Consider the following 23,306-nt stretch of genomic DNA (forward strand, 5'->3'; position numbering starts at 1 on the left):
GATATTGAGGTATCTCCATGGTACTCGAGATGTTGGTTTATGCTTTGAGAGAGATGACTCTGGTATTGGTCATTTTGCAGTTGGTTATGTTGATTCAGATTATGCAGGTGATCTGGATGGAAGGAAGTCTACTACAGGCTATGTGTTTACTATGGCTAAAGGGCCAGTTTGTTGGATGTCCATTTTGCAGTCGTCTGTTGCCTTGTCTACTACAGAGGCTGAATATATGGCAGTTGCTGAAGCTATAAAGGAGGCCATTTGGATACATGGGCTGATTAGAGATTTGGGGGTTGATCAGAAACAGGTGGAGGTACATTGTGATAGTCAGAGTGCCATTTATTTGGCTAAGTATCATGTTCATCATGCGAGGACCAAGCACATAGATGTGCGTTATCACTTTGTTCGTGAAGTTGTTGGTGAAAGGGAAATCATTCTCCAGAAGATTCCAACTAAAGACAACCCCGCTGATATGTTGACTAAGGTTGTTGGTGTAGCCAAGTTTGTTCATTGCTTGAACTTGGCTCACATTTTGCCTATATAAAGAAGGCGTTGAGCAATAGGAGTTTTGGAGCATTTAGCTATGCATGAGTTGTTCTCTTGCTAGTGTTTGGGAGTGTTTTTGTGTTGGTTGGCTTATCACGGTGATTTCGGAACTTGGCCAAGGTGGAGATTGTTGGAGTATGTGGCCAAGTGGCCAACTTTTGGCTATAAACAATTCAAAAGAAAAAAAGACAACATGATGATGTTTCTTCCTTGTTTTGGGGAAAAGAAAAGCACACTTTGTCTAAAGTTTTTCTTTGGTCCATGTGAGAAGTCACTGGAGTCCTAGGGTTTTTAACTAGCAGCAATAGCTGCCTTTTGTTGTGGGAGAAAGGCTGTCACATAGAAGAAGAAAAGAGAAGGGAGTAGCAGAAAGTAGGATAGTGCACCATTTTCTGTTTTAGTAGCCCATCTTTGTGAAAGGAAAAGAAGCTGCAGAGAGCAGAAAACTAAGAGTAGAAAGAGAAGAAAGAAAGGTGATTTTCTTTCTTTGTAGGTACTCACTCAATCAAAGTTGTATTTGTGTATTAGCTTTGAGCTTTGTATAGAGAGGAAATTATTCACTATATTTCCCTCTCTATTTGTTTCTTTGGTGAGTGAGAGCTATTGGGTGTATTGGGTTATTTGGGTTGTGAGATTGCCAACACTTTGTAAACTCCCATTTGATTGATAGTGGATTATTGGGTGAGCTCCTACTGCTCCGATGACGTACTCCAGTTACACTGACTGTTGAGGAACCTCGTTAAAATCTTGGTGTTCTTTAATATTTTGTTCTTGCATTTCATTTGGTAAATTTCCTGTGGGTTAGCTTGAGTTGGTTCCAATGGGTTTGGTGCTATCCTAGCACAACACCAAAGACCACAAGTATGCCCACTGCTTGGACACAAGGCTCGCGCTTATGGCGAGTTTTGAGCTGGAAGGTTTTATGGATGGCTAGGACGGTCAAGTGAGGTTGTAGTAGTGGTGGTGGTGATGTGTCCACAAGCATCCGACGATGGGTCTGTAAAGAAGCACTTTGCGGCTGGAACGATGTGTAGGGGGTTCTTTTGATACAATGTCGAATCTTCTTAATTACGAGAGAACATTCTTTTTATGTAGCTACGATGTGCTAGTGTATTGGTGCTTCGAGTGTTAGTGTTGTACTGGAGTATAATGTACCATTCCGATGATATTGTAATGTACTACTCTGTCGATTTGAAAAAAAAACTTGTACGCACACCTATTGAAGAAAAATTTGAGTCAATTGTAACAAAACTCAAGGTTGAAACTTTGTCGAACTAAGGTCGGAACTTTGTTCGAACGATTACATAGGACAAGTAGAAAGAACGAGAATTCACATGTAAGTGAGGAAAGAAAAAATTAAAAACCAAAACAAAAAGAAGAAAGAATTGACATATTTGGAGATTGCGACGTCAATTAAAGAGCCAATTCTCAGAGAGGAAGCACCGGAGGCTGGTGGTGGCGGTGGAGCGGAAGCAGGAGAGAGTAGGGAAATCCGACGGTGAGATTGACCTTTTGGCCCCGCTCGTAGTTATCACCAACGGAAGAGATGAAGTAGCTTATAAAAATTAATTAATAAATGAACATTTATTGTAATATAGCTTATTTTATAATTAAAATAGAGGATTAGACGATATTAATTTCTTGGAAACGACTGCTAAGCTTAAGCGACGAAGGAAATTACTGCTACAAGTGTGGGGATGAGCCCAACGAAAGTACGAAGAGTAGTGGTAGTGAGAGATGAAGCGTGGGAGGATGGTGGTGGAGGAGCTAACAGAGAAGAGGTGGTGGTTGGTGATCCAACGGTGATGCTGACCTTTTGGCCTTGCTCGCGGTGGTCACCAACGGTGCAGATGAAGAAGCGGGAACTGGTAGAATTGAGTACCGTCCTTACTCCTGGTCCCAGTACGATCCCAGGGTCACTACTGCAGCTATCATATTCTTCGTTTGTTGCTATTTCCCCCACATTATGGTCCCACGTTTCAGTCCAATTGAACACTGCAATGCCAAAAAATCACAACAATAAGTTAACAACAAAGATATATAAATACTCATATGAACTTGGACACAAGAGCCAGGAATAATTAATGCCCCGGTTCGGTTACCTGACCTAACTTCCGTCTAGTTGTTACTGGAAATTGGAAAGCGCACTTACCGACTTTATCTCCTATTTGGAATGTCTTTGAGGCAGCGCAGTCGGAGTAAACGGAGGTGTATAAGGGCAAGCCACCGCCATACTCACCAAGCAAGCCATCATCATATTAATATCTCTGCGACTGCCCATATCCTTACGCATGGTGAATATTTTGATCGGCGTACGTGTTTTTCGGCGATCTGCAAGTACTTTTTCTTGGATCGACGTACGTGTTTTTCCTTTTTCGTTTATAAATATGCATGCGTACGATTTATGAAATCAATTTTCTAATAAATTAAGCATATATGTTGTATGTGTGGCGGGAAAACCTTGAAAACTTTGAACAAGTTGAATATAACCCTGCATTGCCTGGTGATTTTGATGCACTCTAAAAGAAAAAAGAAGAAAGAAATCACCAAGTTTTACCAGTTCCATCGTCCCAGAGTCAAAGACTTACGGGTTCATTGAGGGATGCCGTTGCACTCCCACACACGACCTGGTCTATGAATCTACGATTTCTTCTCTTTAACTTCTAGTTTTCAAAGAACTAGTATCTTTACTCTTTCGCAACTCTACATGCTTGCTATACTTTAAAGTATAAACGCGTTGTTTATTCATATTATAACACATAACTCTAGCCTCAACAACACTCAACCGAAAAATTATCTAGTAGGGAAGGAATAAAAAAGAAACCAAATTACACGTGTGAAAGATGTCTTTTTGCCCTTGATCTTGTCCTTGCCCTCCTAAAACGGATGGACTTGCTCTAAGCTGCCATTTGTATTCAGACATGCCCTGGTCTAAAAAGACTCTAATTAAGCTGACTGCAGTCGTTTGAGTTCAAGTGAGGTATGCAAAGGATAATGTTTTCAACTTCAAAAGTTTACTTAACCCTCGTCACAAACGGGTGCCAAATCCGTGGCTATAAGTATCATATTTTGGCTTTCTCCTTCTGCACAAATATTCAAATATCCAAATCACACCCTGATTAGTACCGTGCCAACTGGATCACATTGACGTGAAGCTGGCCAACATGGCCAGAAGCTAGTCAGTAGCGTTATCGCCGGAACTAAACCTATCGATCCTAGTCCGACTCTATCCCCACCAGCACCGCCGCCGCCAAACTCCACTTACCAGCTCTAACACCTGTTGCCACCGCTTGTTCTATTTGTTATCTCCACCATAGTCATGTCTTTCTTCTTGTACTTACATCTAAATATTAACTCTATAACGTGTATATTATTATTTTTATATCAGTAATGCTAATTGATCACATCTATATCGAATATGATAATGCTTGTGTCCTTTACATGGGGGACTTACTTGTTCCACCAATTACGATTAACGAACTTTTACCATATGAACATCATAATCAAAATCATTTATTATCTTTATCATTATCTAAAGATTATATGTGCAAAAAAAAAAAAACATTCAATTTGAGATGTTTTAGCCATTCACATGTATAAAACAAATGGACGTTTTATCATAAGGATGTTGCTTGTTACCAAAACCGTTGATTGGCATAATCGTAAGTAAGGGGACACAAGCATTATCCTATAAAATATATGACCGCTTTTGTTAGAAGGTGATCAACCATAACATATGGTGATGTGTGATTAATTTAAAATATTATCACTCTAGCTGTTCTAATTTCATGTAAATTCTTCTCTTATTAGAGAAATGATACATAATGTAGAACAAGGAACACCATTCTATATATTAATTTATCAAAAGTTTTGTTAAGAAGGTTCTATCGATCATACAATAAAAGCGTTAATCATACCGCAAGGAACAAAATTATTTAAACTTATACTGATTGACCAGGCCCAGCTCAATTGACAAAGCTAGGCTTAATTTTGCACATTTGGGGGCCTTATATTCCACATCGCAATTTGATATGTAATAGTACATTTTGTGGAAATGTGAGACCAAATTATGCAACGTTTATAAAAAGTTGGGTTATTTTTTTTTATCAATTTTTTTTATTGTGGAATTTCAATTTTCTTTATGGTATCAGAGCAGGTCGGCTCACCTGTGATGTACATTGGCCATACGTGCTTCACGTCCTCCAATTTATGTTTTTCATGTGTTAGACTTGAAAATTCGCCACACGTGGGAGCGTGCGAGAATGTGAGAACAAAGTCCTACATCGGTGACGGACCAAAACCATGCAAGGGAATTGAACTACTTTTCATATTGTCAATTATTTTTAAGATGAAACCTCAGCTTTCTTCGCATTCAACATTTCCAAAAGAAAAGAATATCAATAAACATAATCTGCAGAAACAGCATAACATGAATTGTAAATGAAGTAAGTACATTTAGTTAATGCTAAGGAAGGAGATGACTAGTGCAGTGCAGAGGATTAGGGCAACAATATTAAGGCTGAGAGAAGAAGCGCCGTTCCATTCCCACCAATGATCATCATCATCGTTATCTCCTGATGAAGAATAATCTCCTCCAATTCTGATAGTCACCTTCTGCCCTAATCTACTGCAGTGACTATCTTCCGTGCATATGAAGTAACGGGTCAAGTTGGACGTCAGTACAATTCTTGTAGGGCTGGAATCATAGAAACCAAGAGGGTTGTCCTTTGAGCAGCTATCGTAATCAGCCTGTGTTACTTCAGCTACTCTGTGTTCCCCGCTCCATTTGAATTCTGCAAAATGATTGAGAGATAAAGTTAAGCTGATGTTCATCAATAAGAAAGGATAAACTCTCTTTGAAGGAAGAGATGATGCGCTGTGAACACCTCACTTATACTCAAATTTCTTCGTTTTTAAATCTCACTAATGGACATTGTTGACTATTAGGGTAACAAGTGGTCCTCTAGAACTTCGATTTTAAGTCCTAACTAACAATTTTGGTCTACTTAAAACCTAAATCAAAGTGATTATTAACCAATTCGAGACTAAAATTTCTAGTCTCAAATGATGATTTTACACCCTAAAACTTCAACCATGTTAACAAATGGGATAAAAGTTGAAGACAAATGAGTATAAATAGGATTTTCTCAATATGTAATGTTTTTAAAGACATGACGTCATGCACAAAGACGGACTGAATAAAAGGCCAATTTGAATGATGATTTAGAGGTAAGAAAGTCGGTTGTGAACTAATTAACTTACGACTTACCTATTGTATCACCAATCTGAAATCTCTTTGCGTTAGCCCAGGTGGAATAGGCAACAGAGCCAGCTGGAGGAATAGTCCAGCCTAAATCATCCCCAACTTTGTAGGTTTCAGCTGTGGCACCCTTCCACAAGGCCACTACAACAAGAAGCAAACAACCGATCAATCCCTTCTGACTCACCATTTACTCAATCTCTTCTTTCTCTTTGGAAGTGTTTTGGTGTATGAATCAGTTATTAATGTCGACTACTTATACACAAACAGAATAATGAGCAAAAGATAGAGTTCGCAGCGGGTGCCTTTAGGAAGGGAGTTCCTATTGTTTTCAAATAAGGCGGCTGAAGCTAACTTTAACTGATCAGAGGTTTGACCATATTGTATATCGACCTTTTTTCTTTTGAGAATAAAACGTGTTCTTCTGGAAGCAAAGAGCAAAACATAAGGATTATTGTACAACCTTAGGATATTATTAATGTGTACCAACGTTGACTAAAGTTAGTGAATAGAGAAAGTGATGTACATCAGATGGCTGAAACTAGCTATCAACATTAATGTCACGGACTTGAGATCGGCAAAAACTATGAATTCAAAATGCGAGTAAATTTAAATAGATAAAAATCTAAAATGAAAGAAAATATAGGGGAATTTGGGGTTGGAGACAAATAGTTAGACAAAATTACTAACAAAAAGAGAATGAGATTATTGGAAAGGGTTTAATTAGTTCATATGGTTAAGCAATTGGGACCTAGTGGTATAGCTAAAAGAAAGTTGAGATTATACAATAAACTAATTGACAACACATGGAGTACACAACTTGTTTTTAAACCCATGTAAGATCCATTCTCCAATTAATGTGAGATTCATTCTCAACGCACTTCATCACATGCGACGAACCCTCTTAGAAATAAAAACTAGATTTGCCTAACTCCTTCAACCTATTGGTCAAGTTACTTGTTTCCACTTGCCTTACAAGTCGAGCCGAGCATATATGTGCAATACAAATTTGGTGACGTGGAGCATGTGTGGTATTTGGGCTTGACACATGAGACAACATGCTTTGATAGCCTGAAAAAAGTTGAGGTTCCACCATAAAATCAATTAACAATATTGAGAGTAGCTCAATTTCTTATAAACTCATACAAGGTCCCTTCTCTCATCAAGGAGGGATTCATTCTTAACAGGCTTCTTCATGTGTGGCGGATTTTCAAGCCAAACATGTGAACAACACAAGAAAGGTGATGTGCGTGGATAACATGTGACCATTGGGTTTCACATGTGGGACAACCAACTCTGACATCGTGAAGTAAGTTGAGGTTCCATCATAAAACCAACTGGAAAAACGAGGAATTACCCAACTTACCTATAAGTCTATGCAAATTCTCTTCTCCCATCAATGTGGGATTCACTCTTAATATAGGCATGGTATGAGATGTGCAATGTTTGTTTATTCATTTATATGAATTAATGAGAATAGAGACAAGAAATTTGCATTGTAATTTGCATACATCAATAATGATTTGATACTTGACCACAAGATGTACTTATTTAGCGTTGTCAATTTACTGTGATAATGTGTATGCCCTTATTACTGTTGATACTCACCCCTCCACAAATATTTTTTTTGTAGGTTTACAAACTAGACATTGGTAAGATAGACGGATGATATCAAATTAGATAGGAGGGAAGGAATTTTATTTCTTCTTGCAGTTGTAAGAAATTATTGGTTAATTTTACAAGAGGAATTTACTTTCATCCAATTTTAGGTTCTATTTGTTTATTTAAATTTGACTCACACTTCAAATTCGAAATTGCATGATAGTTATCGCTAGAACTAACCCTGTTGTTTCTAGTCCAAAATTGCCCCCATCCCCATCGTCGTCGCCAAACTCTGCTTTAGCTGCGACGTCCGTTGCCACCACTTTATTTGCAATCGTGTCTACTATCATGCTATGTTAATATTAATCTACGTGTTGTAATATGATCTTACACATATCAATTGGCAGCCATTGTTGTGACTGGCTTTCGAGGCCCCCTAATTTCATTTTGGACCTCTTAGTTGAGGATTGCTTGTGACTGATTTTACTGGTTACTTGTAATCTTTGATGTACTGTCTGGATTGGGGCTGTTTTGGCTCCAATCTCTGAAGATTACCATCGCAACTTTTCAAATTGAAAAAAAAATAAAAATGCGTGACTATATGTGGTGGTCACACCAAATAACTTATCTTGAATTTTAATTGTACCTCCACATGTGTAACATGTATCATTTTATAAATTTTTACCAATGTATTATTTGACTATTTCTGAGAAGGTGAGTTTTTCTTAACTGATAGATATGAATAATAGGCGTTAATCATAACGCATGGCTGATATAGATTTACTGAGTCACAATTTATCCTCGGATTGACTAAAGTCTAAACTGAGCACGACTAAACCCATCTCAACGGACAGAGCTGGCCTTAATTAATTCATCCAAAAAGTTCGAGAAAAAAGGCTTAAATAGATTAATTTCATGTGGTGATAGGGTAATCAGAAGGTATAGCTCATGTGGTAAAAAATTATTAGGATTGAAACCCCTATAGTGAAGTCCATAAGGATTGAAACTGACATGCTAACACAAGGCTATCTTCCTACGACTCTATCATCATGGGACTAATAATCCAATTAGGCCAAAAAATAAAATCCAAAACTTTCCGAAACATTCGAGCAAATAAAACAAAGTCCAAAACTTCCAACTCTGAATGGAAAATCTTTGCTTTAGTAGTAATGAAAAGAATCAATCAAAATGATGAAAACACATGAATATAAATTAGGTATTAAGTAGAATTAATTAAAGCTATAGAAGAAGATGGCCATCGCAGTGAGAGAAGAAGAGGAGTTGCGGTCCCACCAGCAATCATCATCTTCAGAAATGTTGATAGTCACCTTCTGCCCTAGATCACTGCGGTGAGTATCTACCGTGCAGATGAAGTGACGGGTCACGTTGGAAGTCAGTGTAATACTTGCAGGGCTGGAATCATAAAAACCAAGAGGGTTCGAATTTGAGCAGTCATCGTAATCTGCTCATCGTAATTGTTAGGATCCTTCGGCCACCATAGGTTACTAGTATTTATTAGGCCCATTGCTAATGTTAAACCCACTAAGACTACTAAACCCTAACTATTCTTTTGTGTATTTAAACTACTATGTTCATCTAAATGGCATGAATGAAGATATGAATTTAATTTCCTTTAATTTTCTTTTCCATTTCCTGCATTACTTTTCTTGCAATTTACCTTTACCATGTATGATCCTATCAGTAATCAACCTTTGATACTTCGGCTACCGTATGAGATCCACTCCACTTGAATACTGCAAAACAATTTTAGAAAAATAAATAAACAGATGTTCACCAATCAAAAGGAGAAATTTTCTTTGCAGAAATTCATTTAAAGGATCGATCCAGGTTCTAATTTGAAGAAATAGAGATCACTCTTATAAAAATCTCCGCCTAGCATCTCTTAGGCCATTGCCTAGACGCTAGACGGTTGGCCATTGCCACAATTAATCACTAGGTGTTTGAAAATTAAGAAAGAGTGTCTAGACCTGCCTAACTGTTTTAGTTGCGACTCTCACTTAAACACAAAATAAATAAATTTCATTTTGCATTTTATTTTTTCAATAAATTGTAAGAGACTTATTGAATATTTAGTCGAAGACTCAATTTATGCTTGTTCTTCATGTTTAAATATGTTCTAATAGTTTATAATTTATATGTCATTCTATTTTGTAATTTATGTATCTAAATACAATTACGTATTTTTAAGTATAAGTAAACATTTATTTATATGTTATATAATAAAGTTAATCAAAATTAAAAAAAAAAACCACCTAGGTCTCCGCTCAACTAGTGCCTAGCACCAACCTTGATTGAGATTTGTCTATAAAGACATGACGTCCTGCACAGATCTAAACTGATCAATAAGAAATAACAAATATTAATGAAGATTTAGAGAAATAATTTTTTAGTTATCTATTGTATCATTAATCTGAAATCTCTGTGTTAGCCCATGTGGAGTAGGCAATAGAGCCACCTAGAGGAATAGTCCATTCTAAATCGTCTCCGACTGTGTAAGTATCAGCTGCGGCACCGCCGAACAAGGCCACTGCAACAAGAAGAAAGCAACCAACCAACCTCATAAGACTCACCATTTCTCTCCTGTGTGTTCTTCTTTACGTCGTCCCTGGCTACAAACCCTAATTTCTTCTTTTACTCTTTGCAATTTTTTTTTATGTGTGTAGATGATTATTGATTTAACGTCGACTACTTGTACAGAAGTGAAGGGTGACCAAAAGCTATAGAATTTTATTATTTTCGACATTTCGAAAGCGAGTTTCATTGTTTTCCAACGTGAACAGATAATCTAGAAGTTTGACCTTCTTACACACACACACGCACGCACGCACGCACGCGCACGCGCGCATATATATATATATATATATATATATATATATATATTATTTTCTTTTGAAAAATAGTTAAAGTGTTTTTCTAGAAGCAAAGACCGAAAAGACTAGTATAATATTGTACAATCTAGCAAGAGTCATAAATTTTGGATTTAACCTCGAATTCCCAACAGGATCCTTTTCGATGAGAATCTTGAAAGGAAAACTAATGAAAAGGGCTTGAAAACTTTGAGTTTTAATGATAAGGACAAAATAAAGGGTAAAGTGAATAGTACCAGAATTGATTTTTTAGTGTAAAAATGTGGTTTTTCGTTAAAGTGAACAGTACCGGGTGCTTTTCGTTAAAGTTCCCTATCTTGAAAATTCGTTAATCGTGTTCGTTTATTGTACATTGTGCCATCAGTTTTTATCAGGTATTATTTGTATTTAATTTTAAATAAAAATATTTAAAATAATTTCTGATCACATGATGTACGATGAATAGACACGATTTACGAATTTTTAGAGTCCACATAAAGAGAATCCGAATTCCTCAAATTCAACCTTTTTCTTTTTTTTTCCCAGGTTTTCTGGGTGCAATTGAATAAAGCAAATTAAAAAAAAAAAAAACTACGTAAGTTCTTCATCATCTTGTTTTTCCGTATTTAGTAATTTGTATATATAGTAAACTTGATCTGTTTCTACTTTTTTAGTATATCGCCTTTACAACAAGAATTTTTTTTTATCACGACCCTAAAGTAATGGTGATACTCATCATCTTATGGATTCGAACCCCGTTAATGATTAATCTAATAAAATCTATCATTTGACAAAAAAATAAAAAAAAAGTAATGATGATGCTCATTACCTTATTTATCATCATTATATGCATTTAAATTTAGAAATTTGTATAGATGATAGATACAAATCTCAAAATTTTAATTCATCTAACAATGATAAATAAAGTAGTGAACATTATCACCACTTGAGAGTAATTAACATTATCATCACTTGAGGGTGTAAACAAAAATACACCCCTTATAACAATGTGAAACGTATATTGCCAAGAGACTAAATTGTAATCAAACGAAATGGAAAGGTGTAGGCAGGCATCATGGCCCAAGTCAAATATTTTGACTTGAACTAGGTGCGTTTTGTATTGTTGCCACGTTGATGTATTTATTACTTGGGCTCCAATATAGATGGATATCACAATGAGAACGTATATATATTACGGGGCTGTGATATCCACACATTTTATTTTATTTCTTACATATTTTTTTAATTTTTTACCGTCAGATCGGATGAATTGAAGAAGATCAACGAACATAAATTATTAAGGGTGTGTGAGAAGTAAAATGAGGTATGTGAATAGCACACCCTTATATTATATGACACAACGTAACAAGTAAAAGCGATCAAATGTTAACCAAGAACATACAGAAGTTTGTACACCAGCAAAAGGATCAGATTGACCACAAATTTTGTTTGATTGATGATATGAAGATAACAACCGTATTACGGTATTAGCAAAGCTAAAGTTGCTTTTATAGAAAATTTTCATTATGTTTTTAGGGAATAAAATATTATAAATTTTTAGAAATGTCAACAACAGTTAACTACGTAATTATTAACGGGTTTAGTACATATAGTTGTTTTTTCGTATGAGTCAAAAGTATTTTGAACGTATCAGTTACAAATTAAACATGAGGGATTGAAGAAGAAGAAAAGATTGATCAACGAAACTTAGTAGAAATGTTTAAAACAAAGTTATGCTATGGTCATTTTTATTTCATTTAACGAAACCATGCCAAGTGGGTCTTTCTGCTTTTTGCCACTGTCTTTTAATAGTCGTTATACGTCTCTTTCTCTTAATTGAATAATGTTTCTTTTTATCAAACAAATCTAATTATTATGTGGCTAAACTGGATTTGGTCTCTTTTTGAGTCTTGACAACTGAAAGGCTGTGGCATTAAACAAACCCAGTTGCAAAAGTTAAGCACGTAATCTAAGAAATTATCTTAGAAGATGAGGCGCACTATGGCACCGTGTCAAACCCAAATGTATCAATTTCTGATCTTGTGTCAAACCCAAATGTATCAATTTCTGATCTTATGTCAAACCTAACAAATTAAGTTGTTGAAAGAGTTGGTAAATTGAAAACGAAGTATATAACATAACTGACTTTGTAGTTCAGTTTGTTAGGAACATTCACATTTGCATATTTTGTTTTCAACTGTTCATATATATTGCTTTGTATTTTAAAAGAATCAAACAATCTATTTTATTGCATTTAATCTTTACTTTGTTGGAGAAAGTCACGAATTTAAATTTCATAGAAAAAAATTATTGAAAAAACTCTGAAGAATTTAGTTGAATTCATTTTGTGTAAAATTTCGTTGATCATATTACTGAATGTCAAAATTCAAAACCAAAAATTTATTATTATGCAAAAAAAAAAAAAAAAAAACTGATCAATATCGTATTACAACAATCACGCTATAGCTGTCTAGTTGAATGAATCACATCACACAAGATTTAAAACTATATACCGCCCCGGAAAATAATCTAAAACAACAAAGCTAGAGCAATGGACAAAAAGGAAGCGGAAAGGCCAGCGGCGCCGAGAGAAGCTGCTGCATTTGGTGGTGGTGGTGCTGCACCTTCAGGTGTCGGTGACGACGGAGTAGTTGGGGTGGTTGGAGTTCCAGATGGAGGGGTGGCACTAGAGCCTGGAGGGGTGGCACTGCTGCTTGGAGGAGTGGCGGTCGAGGAAGGTGGCGTGGCGGTGGTGCTGCCGGAGGTGACATTGATGGCAAGCTTCTGGCCTCCGACACAGTGGCCGGTGAAAGTGCAGATGAAGAAATTCTCGCCGGTGGTGTTGAGAGTGATTCTCGTTGGTGGGTTCGTGAACAGAGCGAGGGTGTTGCTGGTGTTGCATGAGTCGTAGTTTGCCTTGGTCACCTCTGCCACGTCGTGTGTTCCGTTCAAATAGTTGAACACTGCACAATAAAAAAACAGAATCAACACCTTAAAGACTAACTAATTTAAAAAAAAAAAAAACGTAAATTGTTTACGAGGCAAAAAATCTGAACTATTTTGATTTGCGTGACAAGAGATCGAACTCAAAAAGAATTGGTGACTTCGTCACGACATGCCACCCTTTCAAGGCCGGAATACTCCAGAGCATTCAGGCATAAATACTCTCCAGAAAAACAATCCCAAAAGACCATATTTAGCGTAATTGAGGCTTACCTAGAGTGTCACCAACCAAAAAGGTCTTGTTAGCAGCCCAAGTTTGGTAAGAGCCTGGAGGGAGGACGGTCCATCCGGAGTTGTTGCCAACGGTCCAAGTGACAGGTGCTCTTGTGGAGCTTGGTGTTGGTGCTGGGACAGAGGCCGGTGGTGAAGGTGGAGGAGGAGGAGGAGGAGTAGTACTTGGAGCCGGAGCCGGAGCCGGAGAAGAAGCTCCGTTCACATTGATGGACAATTTCTGACCGGCACTGCAATGGCCAGCGAAGGTGCAGATGTAGTAATGCTCCCCTGAAGAGCTAAGAGTGATATTTGTAGGGCCGGCACTCTGCAAAGTAATGGGACTAGTTACATTGCAAGCATCAAAAGCTGGCTTTGTCACTTCCGCCACGTCATGACTTCCGCTCGTAAATGTGAATACTACAAAGCACAAAGTTCAAGAAAATTAGCACGAAACATTGAATTAAGTTCACATAAATAAATGGTCATCAAACGAAAACTTATTTTGTTGAAATTAGTATGAAACATATAACTAAGTGTATAAAAACAAGACAGTTATCAAAGGATGCTCATTTAGTTGAAATTATATATACCAAGAGTGTCGCCGACAACGAAGGTTTTGTTGGCAGCCCATGTAGCATAAGCTGCGGCGCCACCGGGAGGGACAACCCAACTCAACCCATCGCCCACTTGGTAATTAGTTGCCGCTGCCGCCGAGCTCATTAGCAAAGCGGCCGCTGCCACGGCTGCGAAAAACGCCATGTTTGTGTTCCTTGCCATTGCCCTTGTGTTCTTTGAAGGTCAGGTCGCCCCTGTTTTTTTCCTACTCCCTTTTTTATTTCTCTGTCCGAAAACTTGTAAAACTTTTTGGTTTTTAGAGATTGTTACTGTCATCCCTTCCCTTATATAGAGGAAGGCTTTGTGCTGACCACTAATTTTGGCTGTTTCGGGCCGTTGGATGGATGCCACGTCTGAGGTTCTGTGAGTAACATGGACGGTTCAGGTTTGGATGCCAAGTCCGCCGAGACATGGGACTTGTGGAAACTCAGATTTCCGCGTGAGAGGCTGAGAGCTTAGACTAGTCATTGCTTATATCTTTAGAAAGTATAGTTAATGGAAATCTTTAAGGGTAGGAATTTTTAATATTTTTTTTTTTACAAAATAGGGATTAGTTGTGGAGTCTACATTACATTAAACTTTAACAATCCGAACAATTTATTTTTTAAGTTGCACCTCATAGATCATCATTGTAAAGTATTAGTCAAATCGAAAATGTTTAAGACATCTAATTGAGTTCAAAGAAATTAACGAATACTTTGTTATATAAAAAACAATGAAATTTTATTTTAATAATTAAATAAGAAAATTGTTTCGAATTGAATTGAATTTTTGTAAGGATGATCTATGAAACGAGACTTACAAAATAGACAATTTGGATCGTTGAAGTTTAATGTGAAGTGGATGCACACCTAATCTCATTTAAAAAAAAAAATAAGAATCCCTTTGCATAAAAGGCCTAATAATTAATAACTAAAACACGTGAGAAAAATCGACAGCTACCGAATAAAAAAGGTTAAAAGGAAGGACTCGTATCAAGTTACCAAGGAAATTTCCTAATAAATAATGAAGTAGTTTAATTTTTTTTAATATATAGGAAAATTGGAGAAATGTGAATGATGGAAATTGTCAAACCTAGACTGTAGCAGTAGTTGGCCAATGTGGACTCGTTAAAGCCTATTGTTGTGCGACACTTCCTCCGTTTTTAGGTTTTCCTTTTATGACTAAAAATTTGAGTCAATAAACCAATGGTAATGATGATTTAATACGATGCATGAGTGTGGTGTTGGACGAAGGGTATGACTAATTTTAGGTGGGATCGGAAAAGGTTAAAGACATTTCAGTCCATCTTTGATTACAATTAAATAACACACGTTCTTATAAAATTTTAAATTAGAGAATCACTTGTGTTTTTGTTAGCTTCGTGCATCAAACCCAAGACCATAAAGAAACTTGACTTGAAATTCTACTGCAATTCCATTGCACCACTTGGCGTGATTTTTTAATTTATTAGGGTTCACGATTGTTTTTCTTGTTTATAATCAGTTCACCAAAAAAATAAAATAATTAGTTATATATTTATATATACAACTTTTAACTCAATAAGAGAATGAAGGTTTGAAAAGATGTATTTTCGCGTGGTATTGCCGTCTTGACAATTTGATTTATTAATAAGCATAAATAATTCTAAAATAAACGAACAAGTAAACGAACTTACAATGATAAACAGTTTTCTTCTCCTCGTTCCTACAACTCACCTCAAGTATCCACTTGATTATCTAAGGAGTTATTAATTCATTTCATTCCAATCTTAGATACCTAACGAAATCTTACGCTTTGCTTTCCATAAAAAAGACTTCCATCTAAGTGCTAATATATATGATAATATCCTTCTCTCCAGCTCTTTCTCCACAGGCGTTGTGGGATGAGGAACAGAAAGGGAGAAAACCATCAATGGCCACCGTTCAATCCGTCCGAATACTAGCAATAACCAAAGACAGCCCGTGGTGTTGATCCACATTGCTAGAACTTTATCATTACCAGAAAGCCAGAATATTTGAAGTGTTAGTGAGACTGCACCACAGAGCCAGAATATATACAAAGTTACAAAGCCAGGAATAATAATCAAACTTGTTACTTAAAAGGAACAAAGTGGCCTGCTTTAATTTGCTCATAGGCTTCTTGAGGTTTGGTTCATTTTTGAGAGGTTTTTTTAGCTAAAATGGTCGTTGAGATTATCATAACTCTTCACTTTGATCCTTGAGACTGAAAATCGATAGAAGTGGTCCCTGAGTTTGTCCACCGTAAATCATTTTCGTCATACCGTGAAAGATCTCCGTTAAATTGAGGGTATTTTTGTCCAATCAACTCCTCTACTTGCTTTTCCATTTAATGGAGATTTTTCACGAAAATAACCAAAATGATTGACGGTGGACAAACTTAGAGACCACTTATATTGATTTTCAATGTCAGGAGTCAAAGTGAAGAGTTATGCTAATCTCAGAGACCATTTTGACGAAAAAGTTTTTTTAAGACTATATGATGCTTCAATTCCCAAAACTATTTGCCTAATATTGCAGGGTTCCCTTAAGTTATAAGGGACTAAAATTGTTTTTTTTTTATTACAATCGATATTCTATACTAAGAAGAATGAGTTAAAGAGAAAGACTCTAATCGTTAGACAATCCAGCACTTGTAACACTAGATCGATTTCATTTCACTAGCAAAATAAGGAAGGAATCTATGTGGGCTCATTCCATTACTCCTAGAATTTTACACATAATTGTCAGCTAGCAACTAGTTTGGTTCATTCTTATTATCCTAATGTTACTAACATCAACTAATTGACTAGTGTTTAAATCAGAATAGATAGTTTTCATTAGATCACAACCCTAAGTAAGCAAATAAAAGTCCTTTGAACATGATCCTAACAAGGGGCAGTTAATTAGCTAGATATGTGAAATTAAATTCAGTTTCAACTTCTGCCTTGGTTGTGGACATTTATAAAATAAAAAATCATAATGCTCGGAAACAATACTTGGATACTTAACAATTAGTATCCAAAATAATAACCACATGAAATGACCCAATGAGAACAAACCATCTGTTACAACTTTAATTTATAAACGTGTAACCAAACACAATATTAACCTCACATCCAAACATTCCCTTTCTTCCTCAATGCCTCCCCCTTCCTGCCTCTCTCCTCCTTGCTTCTTCCATGGTCTCAGTGCCAGAAACCTTGTCCTCCCCAACGCTTCCGTTAACCTCCTCTCATCCGCCGGTGCCACCCACTTCTCCTCTAACCTTTCTCTGTCGACCCCGCCCCAAAATCCTCCTATCTTTATCATGGAAGCCATGGCAGCACTCAGCCGTTGTCGGGCTTCTCCGTCATGGAATTCATGGCGGTACATAAGCCCAAATTTCCCCAAATAATTTCAACCTCCATCGTAATTTTTCTTCTGGGTGAAATTTCCTTCGTAAGGTTAGTAAGATGGATATGATTTGTCATGGGTTGGTGAAATTTGGGGGTAGAGCTGCCATGGCTTCGGGAGAAAGGGGAGGGAGGCGGTTGGTGGACGTATGGCAGCTGTGTTCTTAGCGAGAGAGATGGTGGTTGTTTGGAAACTAGTAAAAGAGAAAAATGGTGTGTTTGGTTAGAAAGATAGTGGGAGTTTGGGGAGAGTTTTATTTGATAGGTGTTTTAAATTTAGTGGTCCTTCGATGATCAGTAACTTAAGTACTTTCTAATGAGTACCCAAGTATTATCCTGTGCTCGGAATTATATTCATTGCAATATATTAGTTTAAGCAAGGAGACTTTGCTCCAACTACCAAACTCCATGGTTTATTTATTTGTTTTATATAATTTTGATTAACCCAACTCCATCGTTTGTTTCCAAGAACTTTCCAAGTGACTGACTGTTGCCTGGAGCAAAGTTTATTTCTTTGGAATCTTAGGGATTTTGTAATCGTGACCGTTCATCGTACACCATACGGTCATAAATTATTTCAAAATTTAAATTTAAATTTAAATTTAAATATTACCTAACGAAAACTAACCGCACGATGTATGATGAACGATCACGATCGAGAGATCCCTAGAATCAATCCCCAAGAAAAGGATCCAGCGAGGATCCTTTTCCTATTTCTGTAATCTAGTTTGGAGTTTTATGATATATAAATATAGGTAGTGCTATCTACATACCTATTTTTACTTCTCACACACTTTTTTCAATTTTCGGCCGTTGGATCGAATGAATTTAAGAATATCAATGGTAAAAAATAACAAAGGTATGTGGAAGGTAAAAAAGGTGTGTAAATAGCACTACCCTAAATATAACATTGTGAATCAGTGATAATTTTTTTCATATTTGTAAGTGAAAAATTTAGTGATGATATTTCATTTATATGTATATGACGATGACGTATGGTATTCATGTTGAATTTTATACTTATTATGGTTGTCCATTGTGTGATTTAGGGTATAAGAATATCGTTTTATATATAAAAAAAAAAGGGGCAAGTGGACAAAAAAAAGCAATTGGCAGCAGTTGTTTGTATATAACTAGAGTAAAGGAACGTACATACAACCAGGATTATTACGAAGGCCAAAGGTGAATACAAAAGCAAAATCATAAAATATAAATCAAATAAAATCAATACAGCCTCATAGTATGTACTGCAATTATATAGAACATATTCCAAAGGAATTACAAATATCAACATGAGCTAGCCACATGGCTAGCTAGTGACTAATGATCAATAGAAGAAAGCTGCCACGGCAATGAGCAAGAAGGTGAAGTAGCCGCTGCCAATCCTGGATGGGGCTGAGCTGAATGGAGCATGAGCAGCGCCTGGTCCACTTGTGCCGTGAGGAGTAGGCGAGGAAGGTGCCATGGAACCCGATGGTGTCTTGGCCGATGGTGGTTGGGCTGTGCTTGATGTCACGTTAATGGCTAGCTTTTGGCCCAATAGGCAGTGGCGATCGTAGGTGGATATGAAGAAATGCTCACCGCTGGTGTTGAGAAGGATACTCACTGGACTATTTTTGTAAACGGCGATAGTGCTGTTGGTGGTGCAGTTTTCATAAGCTGGCTTGGTCACCAAAGCCACATCGTCTTGTGTTCCATTGACAATGTTGAAAACTACAAAAGCAAGAAAGTAAAACATTGTCAAAGAATTAATAATTTACATGTAAGAAACAGAATTTGATCGGTGTTTAATTAAGCTGGTTATGAAACGGATGTCTATACACGATAAATATACCATGTTGATGCTTTACGTGCGTCATGCAAGATAATATCTGAGTGTATAATTACCTAGAGTGTCTCCGACAATGAAAGTCTTGCCATAGGCCCAAGCAGCATAAGCCTGTTCACCGCCTGGTACAAGCCAACCCAATTTATCACCAACGACGTAAGTCACTGGTCCTCTGGGTGCAGGGCTTGGAGCAGGTGATCCATGTTCGGCAGTCACGTTGATGGCCAGCTTTTGTCCCAACTCACAGTGCTTGTCCTTGGTGCCAATGAAATAGTACTCTCCAGTGGTGTTCAAGGTGAAGTTGGCCGGACTGGTTGTTTTAAGGGTTATGGGGTCTGTCGAATTGCAGTTGTCGAAAGCTTCCTTTGTGACCCTCGCTACATCTTGGTCACCATTTGTAAAGTTGAACACTGAAAAATGAACAACATAAATTCAACACATGCCTACTTGGAAATTCTTTTTTAAAACGTATTTATACTCAGAAGCGAGTGCTTCTGTTAGAAGCATATCAAAGACTCAATTTTTTTTAAGAAAATACATGCAAGTGTCTTTTTTTTTCTAGAAAACACGTCATGTTTTTTGAAGAGACAATTGCTGTGTTTCGTTAAGAAGCACTTCAAATACTTTTCTTAACCCATAAACATTTTAAACTATTTCTGCCAACTGTTGTAAGAACAGTTTTTTTGATCTGAAAACGCTGAATCTAAAAGCACTTCCAATCATTTTAGCTTAAAATTGCTAAACATAATGAAACTTGAGTATATATGTAACGTACCAAGAAGGTCACCAACGGCGAAATGGTGCATGGCGGCCCAACTTTCATAAGCGTATTGACCGCCGGGAGGAACCACCCACCCGATTTTGTCTCCAACCACATGGGTTTCCATTGCTGCTGTGGAGTGAAGCAAACCAACCACTGCTATGGCTAGAAGGGCTATGGAGAGTTCTTTTCCCATATTATCTCTTTGTATTTTGTAAATGCTTTTTTCCTTGTTTTTCTCTATCTTTTATAGAGGTTAGAAGGGAGAAGTTGTGGAGAAGCTTTGCTGATACTTTGACAAACGATAACAAGATTGTTTCCCCAGTTTTATACACGATCGACCAATTATTCAAGGATGTCTAGAACCTAATGACCAATTTACAATTGACTTGGACCCAGTTTGATCTAATTAAATGCCGGCGTGTTTGCATGCCCTTAGTTAAATCTTTTAGTGAGATTATTTGCTACTTGTCTTGAAAGAAAAGAACACAAATCAATAGTATACTCCATTTGTATTTGTTAATTTTGTATAAACAAATACAGATGGGATGGTAATAAAACACTAATTAACTTGTTAATTTATAAATGATATCTTATTATACATGATTTTTTTTTTATAAATTTATTTGTACAAAAGATCAAAACCCTACTATGCAATCCTTCGAGCTTGAAATGATCCACGATCTTCAGCCTAATTAACACGTTTTTGACCATCTGATCTAGCTAATTATCTTCTAAAAGACCTTTTTATTTGCCCTGCATATAATTTGATATAGTTTTAAAGCCCAGCTAGGATAAAAAAGTCAGACTTTCTGAACTTTTCATTATCTAGTTCTTGCCTGGAGATTGCTCTACCCCGATTCTATGTGACCAAATTTCCAAGGATATCATCATTTTTGCCATGACACTATGGAGATTGTCTTAGCTTTAATGATTACAGAAATTTGATGCCGCTACTAACTTTATGTAATTCAAGGGGCAATTTGTTTTAGGTCTCAAATAATTTTGAAAAGGGAAGGGGCATGAGGATATAAAGGTAAAAGAGTCACATATATGTGAAAGGAAAAACTTTGTAATTGCTTATAAGAGGTTGGGTTACTCAAGGTTTTCCCCTTCACCGATGTGAGATTATTTTACCTTCACATCCTCACAAGGGAACTCTCTCACCTTCACATCCTCACAAGGGGACTCTCTTGAAAGAGATACTCTCTATGGACTCTCTGTCACCTCGCAGTTTAACGTCAATTTTCGTGCCAACGTTAAACATTGTGTCTAAAATATGAGGTGGCAAAGAATTTATGGAGAGCTCCACTTTTGAGAGCTCCCCTTAATTGGAAAGGATAATTGGTTTTATTGGTCTTAATTGAAGAAAATAATTAAATTAATTGACGTATCGTAAAAAAATGAAATGACACATACGGAATATGAAATATTTATTGATCTAAACTAAATTTTTTGTTTATTCATGGGCATGACCATTGCATATTATTCTTTCCATGATGAAGAATTATTAGTCCATTATTACTGCTCTGGAGTTTTGAGAGGAAATTTCCTTCTATCTTATTTGTCTCATATTAGTTCATTTGAAAAGTTTCACATACCTTATAACAGCAGGCCCCTCTTACAATTGGAGAGATGAATCATGGAGTGCAAAACTGGTTAGGGGCACTTGGACTCTAATAATTAAAATCAATAATAATTATTTTATTAATTTTTAAACCAACAAACTCATCATTTCGAATGAAGTCTGAGATGACAAAAGAATATCATAGCAGCACACACCCCTTATGAGAAGATGCCTACCAGAAGACACATATCAGGTTCATACCTGTTGTGAACAGGTATGTTGATGCACAAAATCAGCGAGGACTTTGGTACAACAGAAAGTGTCAGGTTTGTGACCTTCGCTTGGTTGCTTCGATCACTAGTGAAGATAAGTACGTAAATGAATAAGGACAGGGAAGCAAACACAAGATGTACGTGGTTCACCCAGATCGGCTACGTCCACGGAGTAGAGGAGTTCTCATTAATTGTAAAGGGTTTATACAAATACATAGGTTCAAGCTCTCATTTTGTGAGTTCTAGTGAATAGTTTAGTACAAAATGACATTAGAGATTATTGTGGGAGAATGATCCCTATTTATAGAGGAGAGTTTCTAGTTTTGTTATAACATTGACACGTGTCGTGTTGTGATTGGCTTCTGATGTTGACACGTGTCGAGCTGTGATTGGCTTCTGATGTCGACACGTGTCGCATTGTGATTGGCCTCCTGGTTGAAGGGAAGCTCTTCTGGGTCCTTGACGGTATAACGTTGACCGGTGCTCAGTAGTTTCGGGATTGGTCAAGTATGGTACAAACAAGGTATATGTCAATTGTATCTACATCCATTTGCATTGCATTTAGAACACAGAAAAAAAAAAAAAAAACGAATCCTTTCTTCTGAAATATCAAAACCTTCTTGTTGAGAGAACCACAAAGATATTTGTCAGAAACTAATTTTTTCGATGTTGGAATTCTAGTTTAGATCGTTGAATCCTGATGAAGCAGATGCCTACATAACTTCAAGCATAGAATAGGGACGAATTTATGTTTCAAGGACGTTGCGGTATGCAAGCCTCGATCTTCACTTCGTTTGTTTAAATATGTTTTTTTATTCAACATACATTGTTGTCATTTATTTGTTTATTATCATATTTGAATATATATATCATCGATTGTCGATAAAACATCCAAAAATTGCATGATGACCATTCTAACAAACACATGTACACCATCTCGGTTACATCTATGAAGGAAATAATAATTTCTGCATTGAAATAATATATCAATATATTGATAAATAAATCATAAAAAATTCAAAGTTTGCTACCTTATTGTGTGTGTGTGGGTTGGTTGTGTTTAAATAAACAAAAACATTGGGATGAATAGTAAACCTAAGAGAGTCAAGATACATAGAACCATCGTCTTAATTTCAATATTGTAATTTCCTACCAGATGCACAAAGACAAACTTGAGTAGGTGAAAGTCGACGCAGAAAACAGGAGTATTGTTAAACCCAAATTAAGATATCTTTGCAAGTGGGTCGTTATCAAATACTTGTCAGCTTAATAAGAAAATTATATACAACATCACATGCTGTGGAGTCTAGAGGAACTGGCCAAATCAACCTTCGGTTGCAGGGCTTTACTAGCTCAGTTCCATTCATTTTTTTATTATGCACATTAATATTAGATGAATGTGA

General features: G+C 36.6%; 4 protein-coding genes across 4 annotated transcripts; all 4 read right to left on the minus strand.

Annotated features, from left to right (window-relative positions):
• Window positions 1–2,203: 2,203 nt before the first annotated feature.
• LOC103426702 (cucumber peeling cupredoxin-like) lies at window positions 2,204–3,109 on the minus strand. Its single transcript, XM_029097235.1, has 2 exons — window positions 3,091–3,109; window positions 2,204–2,538 (listed from the first exon to the last, which is right to left on the minus strand). Exons 1-2 carry the CDS (start codon window positions 3,107–3,109, stop codon window positions 2,204–2,206), a joined length of 354 nt encoding a protein of 117 aa, XP_028953068.1.
• Window positions 3,110–4,883: 1,774 nt separating this feature from the next.
• LOC103447975 (umecyanin-like) lies at window positions 4,884–6,107 on the minus strand. The gene is made up of 2 exons (XM_008387206.4): window positions 5,813–6,107; window positions 4,884–5,336 (listed from the first exon to the last, which is right to left on the minus strand). The coding sequence occupies exons 1-2, from the start codon at window positions 5,991–5,993 to the stop codon at window positions 4,999–5,001; spliced, it is 519 nt and encodes a 172-aa protein (XP_008385428.2). The 5' UTR covers window positions 5,994–6,107; the 3' UTR covers window positions 4,884–4,998.
• Window positions 6,108–12,657: 6,550 nt separating this feature from the next.
• Window positions 12,658–14,540, minus strand: LOC103447984 (uclacyanin 1-like). Its single transcript, XM_008387217.4, has 3 exons — window positions 14,079–14,540; window positions 13,489–13,905; window positions 12,658–13,235 (listed from the first exon to the last, which is right to left on the minus strand). Exons 1-3 carry the CDS (start codon window positions 14,263–14,265, stop codon window positions 12,802–12,804), a joined length of 1,038 nt encoding a protein of 345 aa, XP_008385439.2. The 5' UTR covers window positions 14,266–14,540; the 3' UTR covers window positions 12,658–12,801.
• Window positions 14,541–18,579: 4,039 nt separating this feature from the next.
• On the minus strand, window positions 18,580–20,360 carry LOC103447993 (blue copper protein-like). Its single transcript, XM_008387229.4, has 3 exons — window positions 20,080–20,360; window positions 19,364–19,714; window positions 18,580–19,189 (listed from the first exon to the last, which is right to left on the minus strand). Exons 1-3 carry the CDS (start codon window positions 20,258–20,260, stop codon window positions 18,804–18,806), a joined length of 918 nt encoding a protein of 305 aa, XP_008385451.2. The 5' UTR covers window positions 20,261–20,360; the 3' UTR covers window positions 18,580–18,803.
• Window positions 20,361–23,306: the final 2,946 nt, after the last annotated feature.

This window comes from Malus domestica, chromosome 02 (genome assembly GCF_042453785.1).
Source record: "Malus domestica chromosome 02, GDT2T_hap1".
NCBI lineage: Eukaryota > Viridiplantae > Streptophyta > Magnoliopsida > Rosales > Rosaceae > Malus > Malus domestica.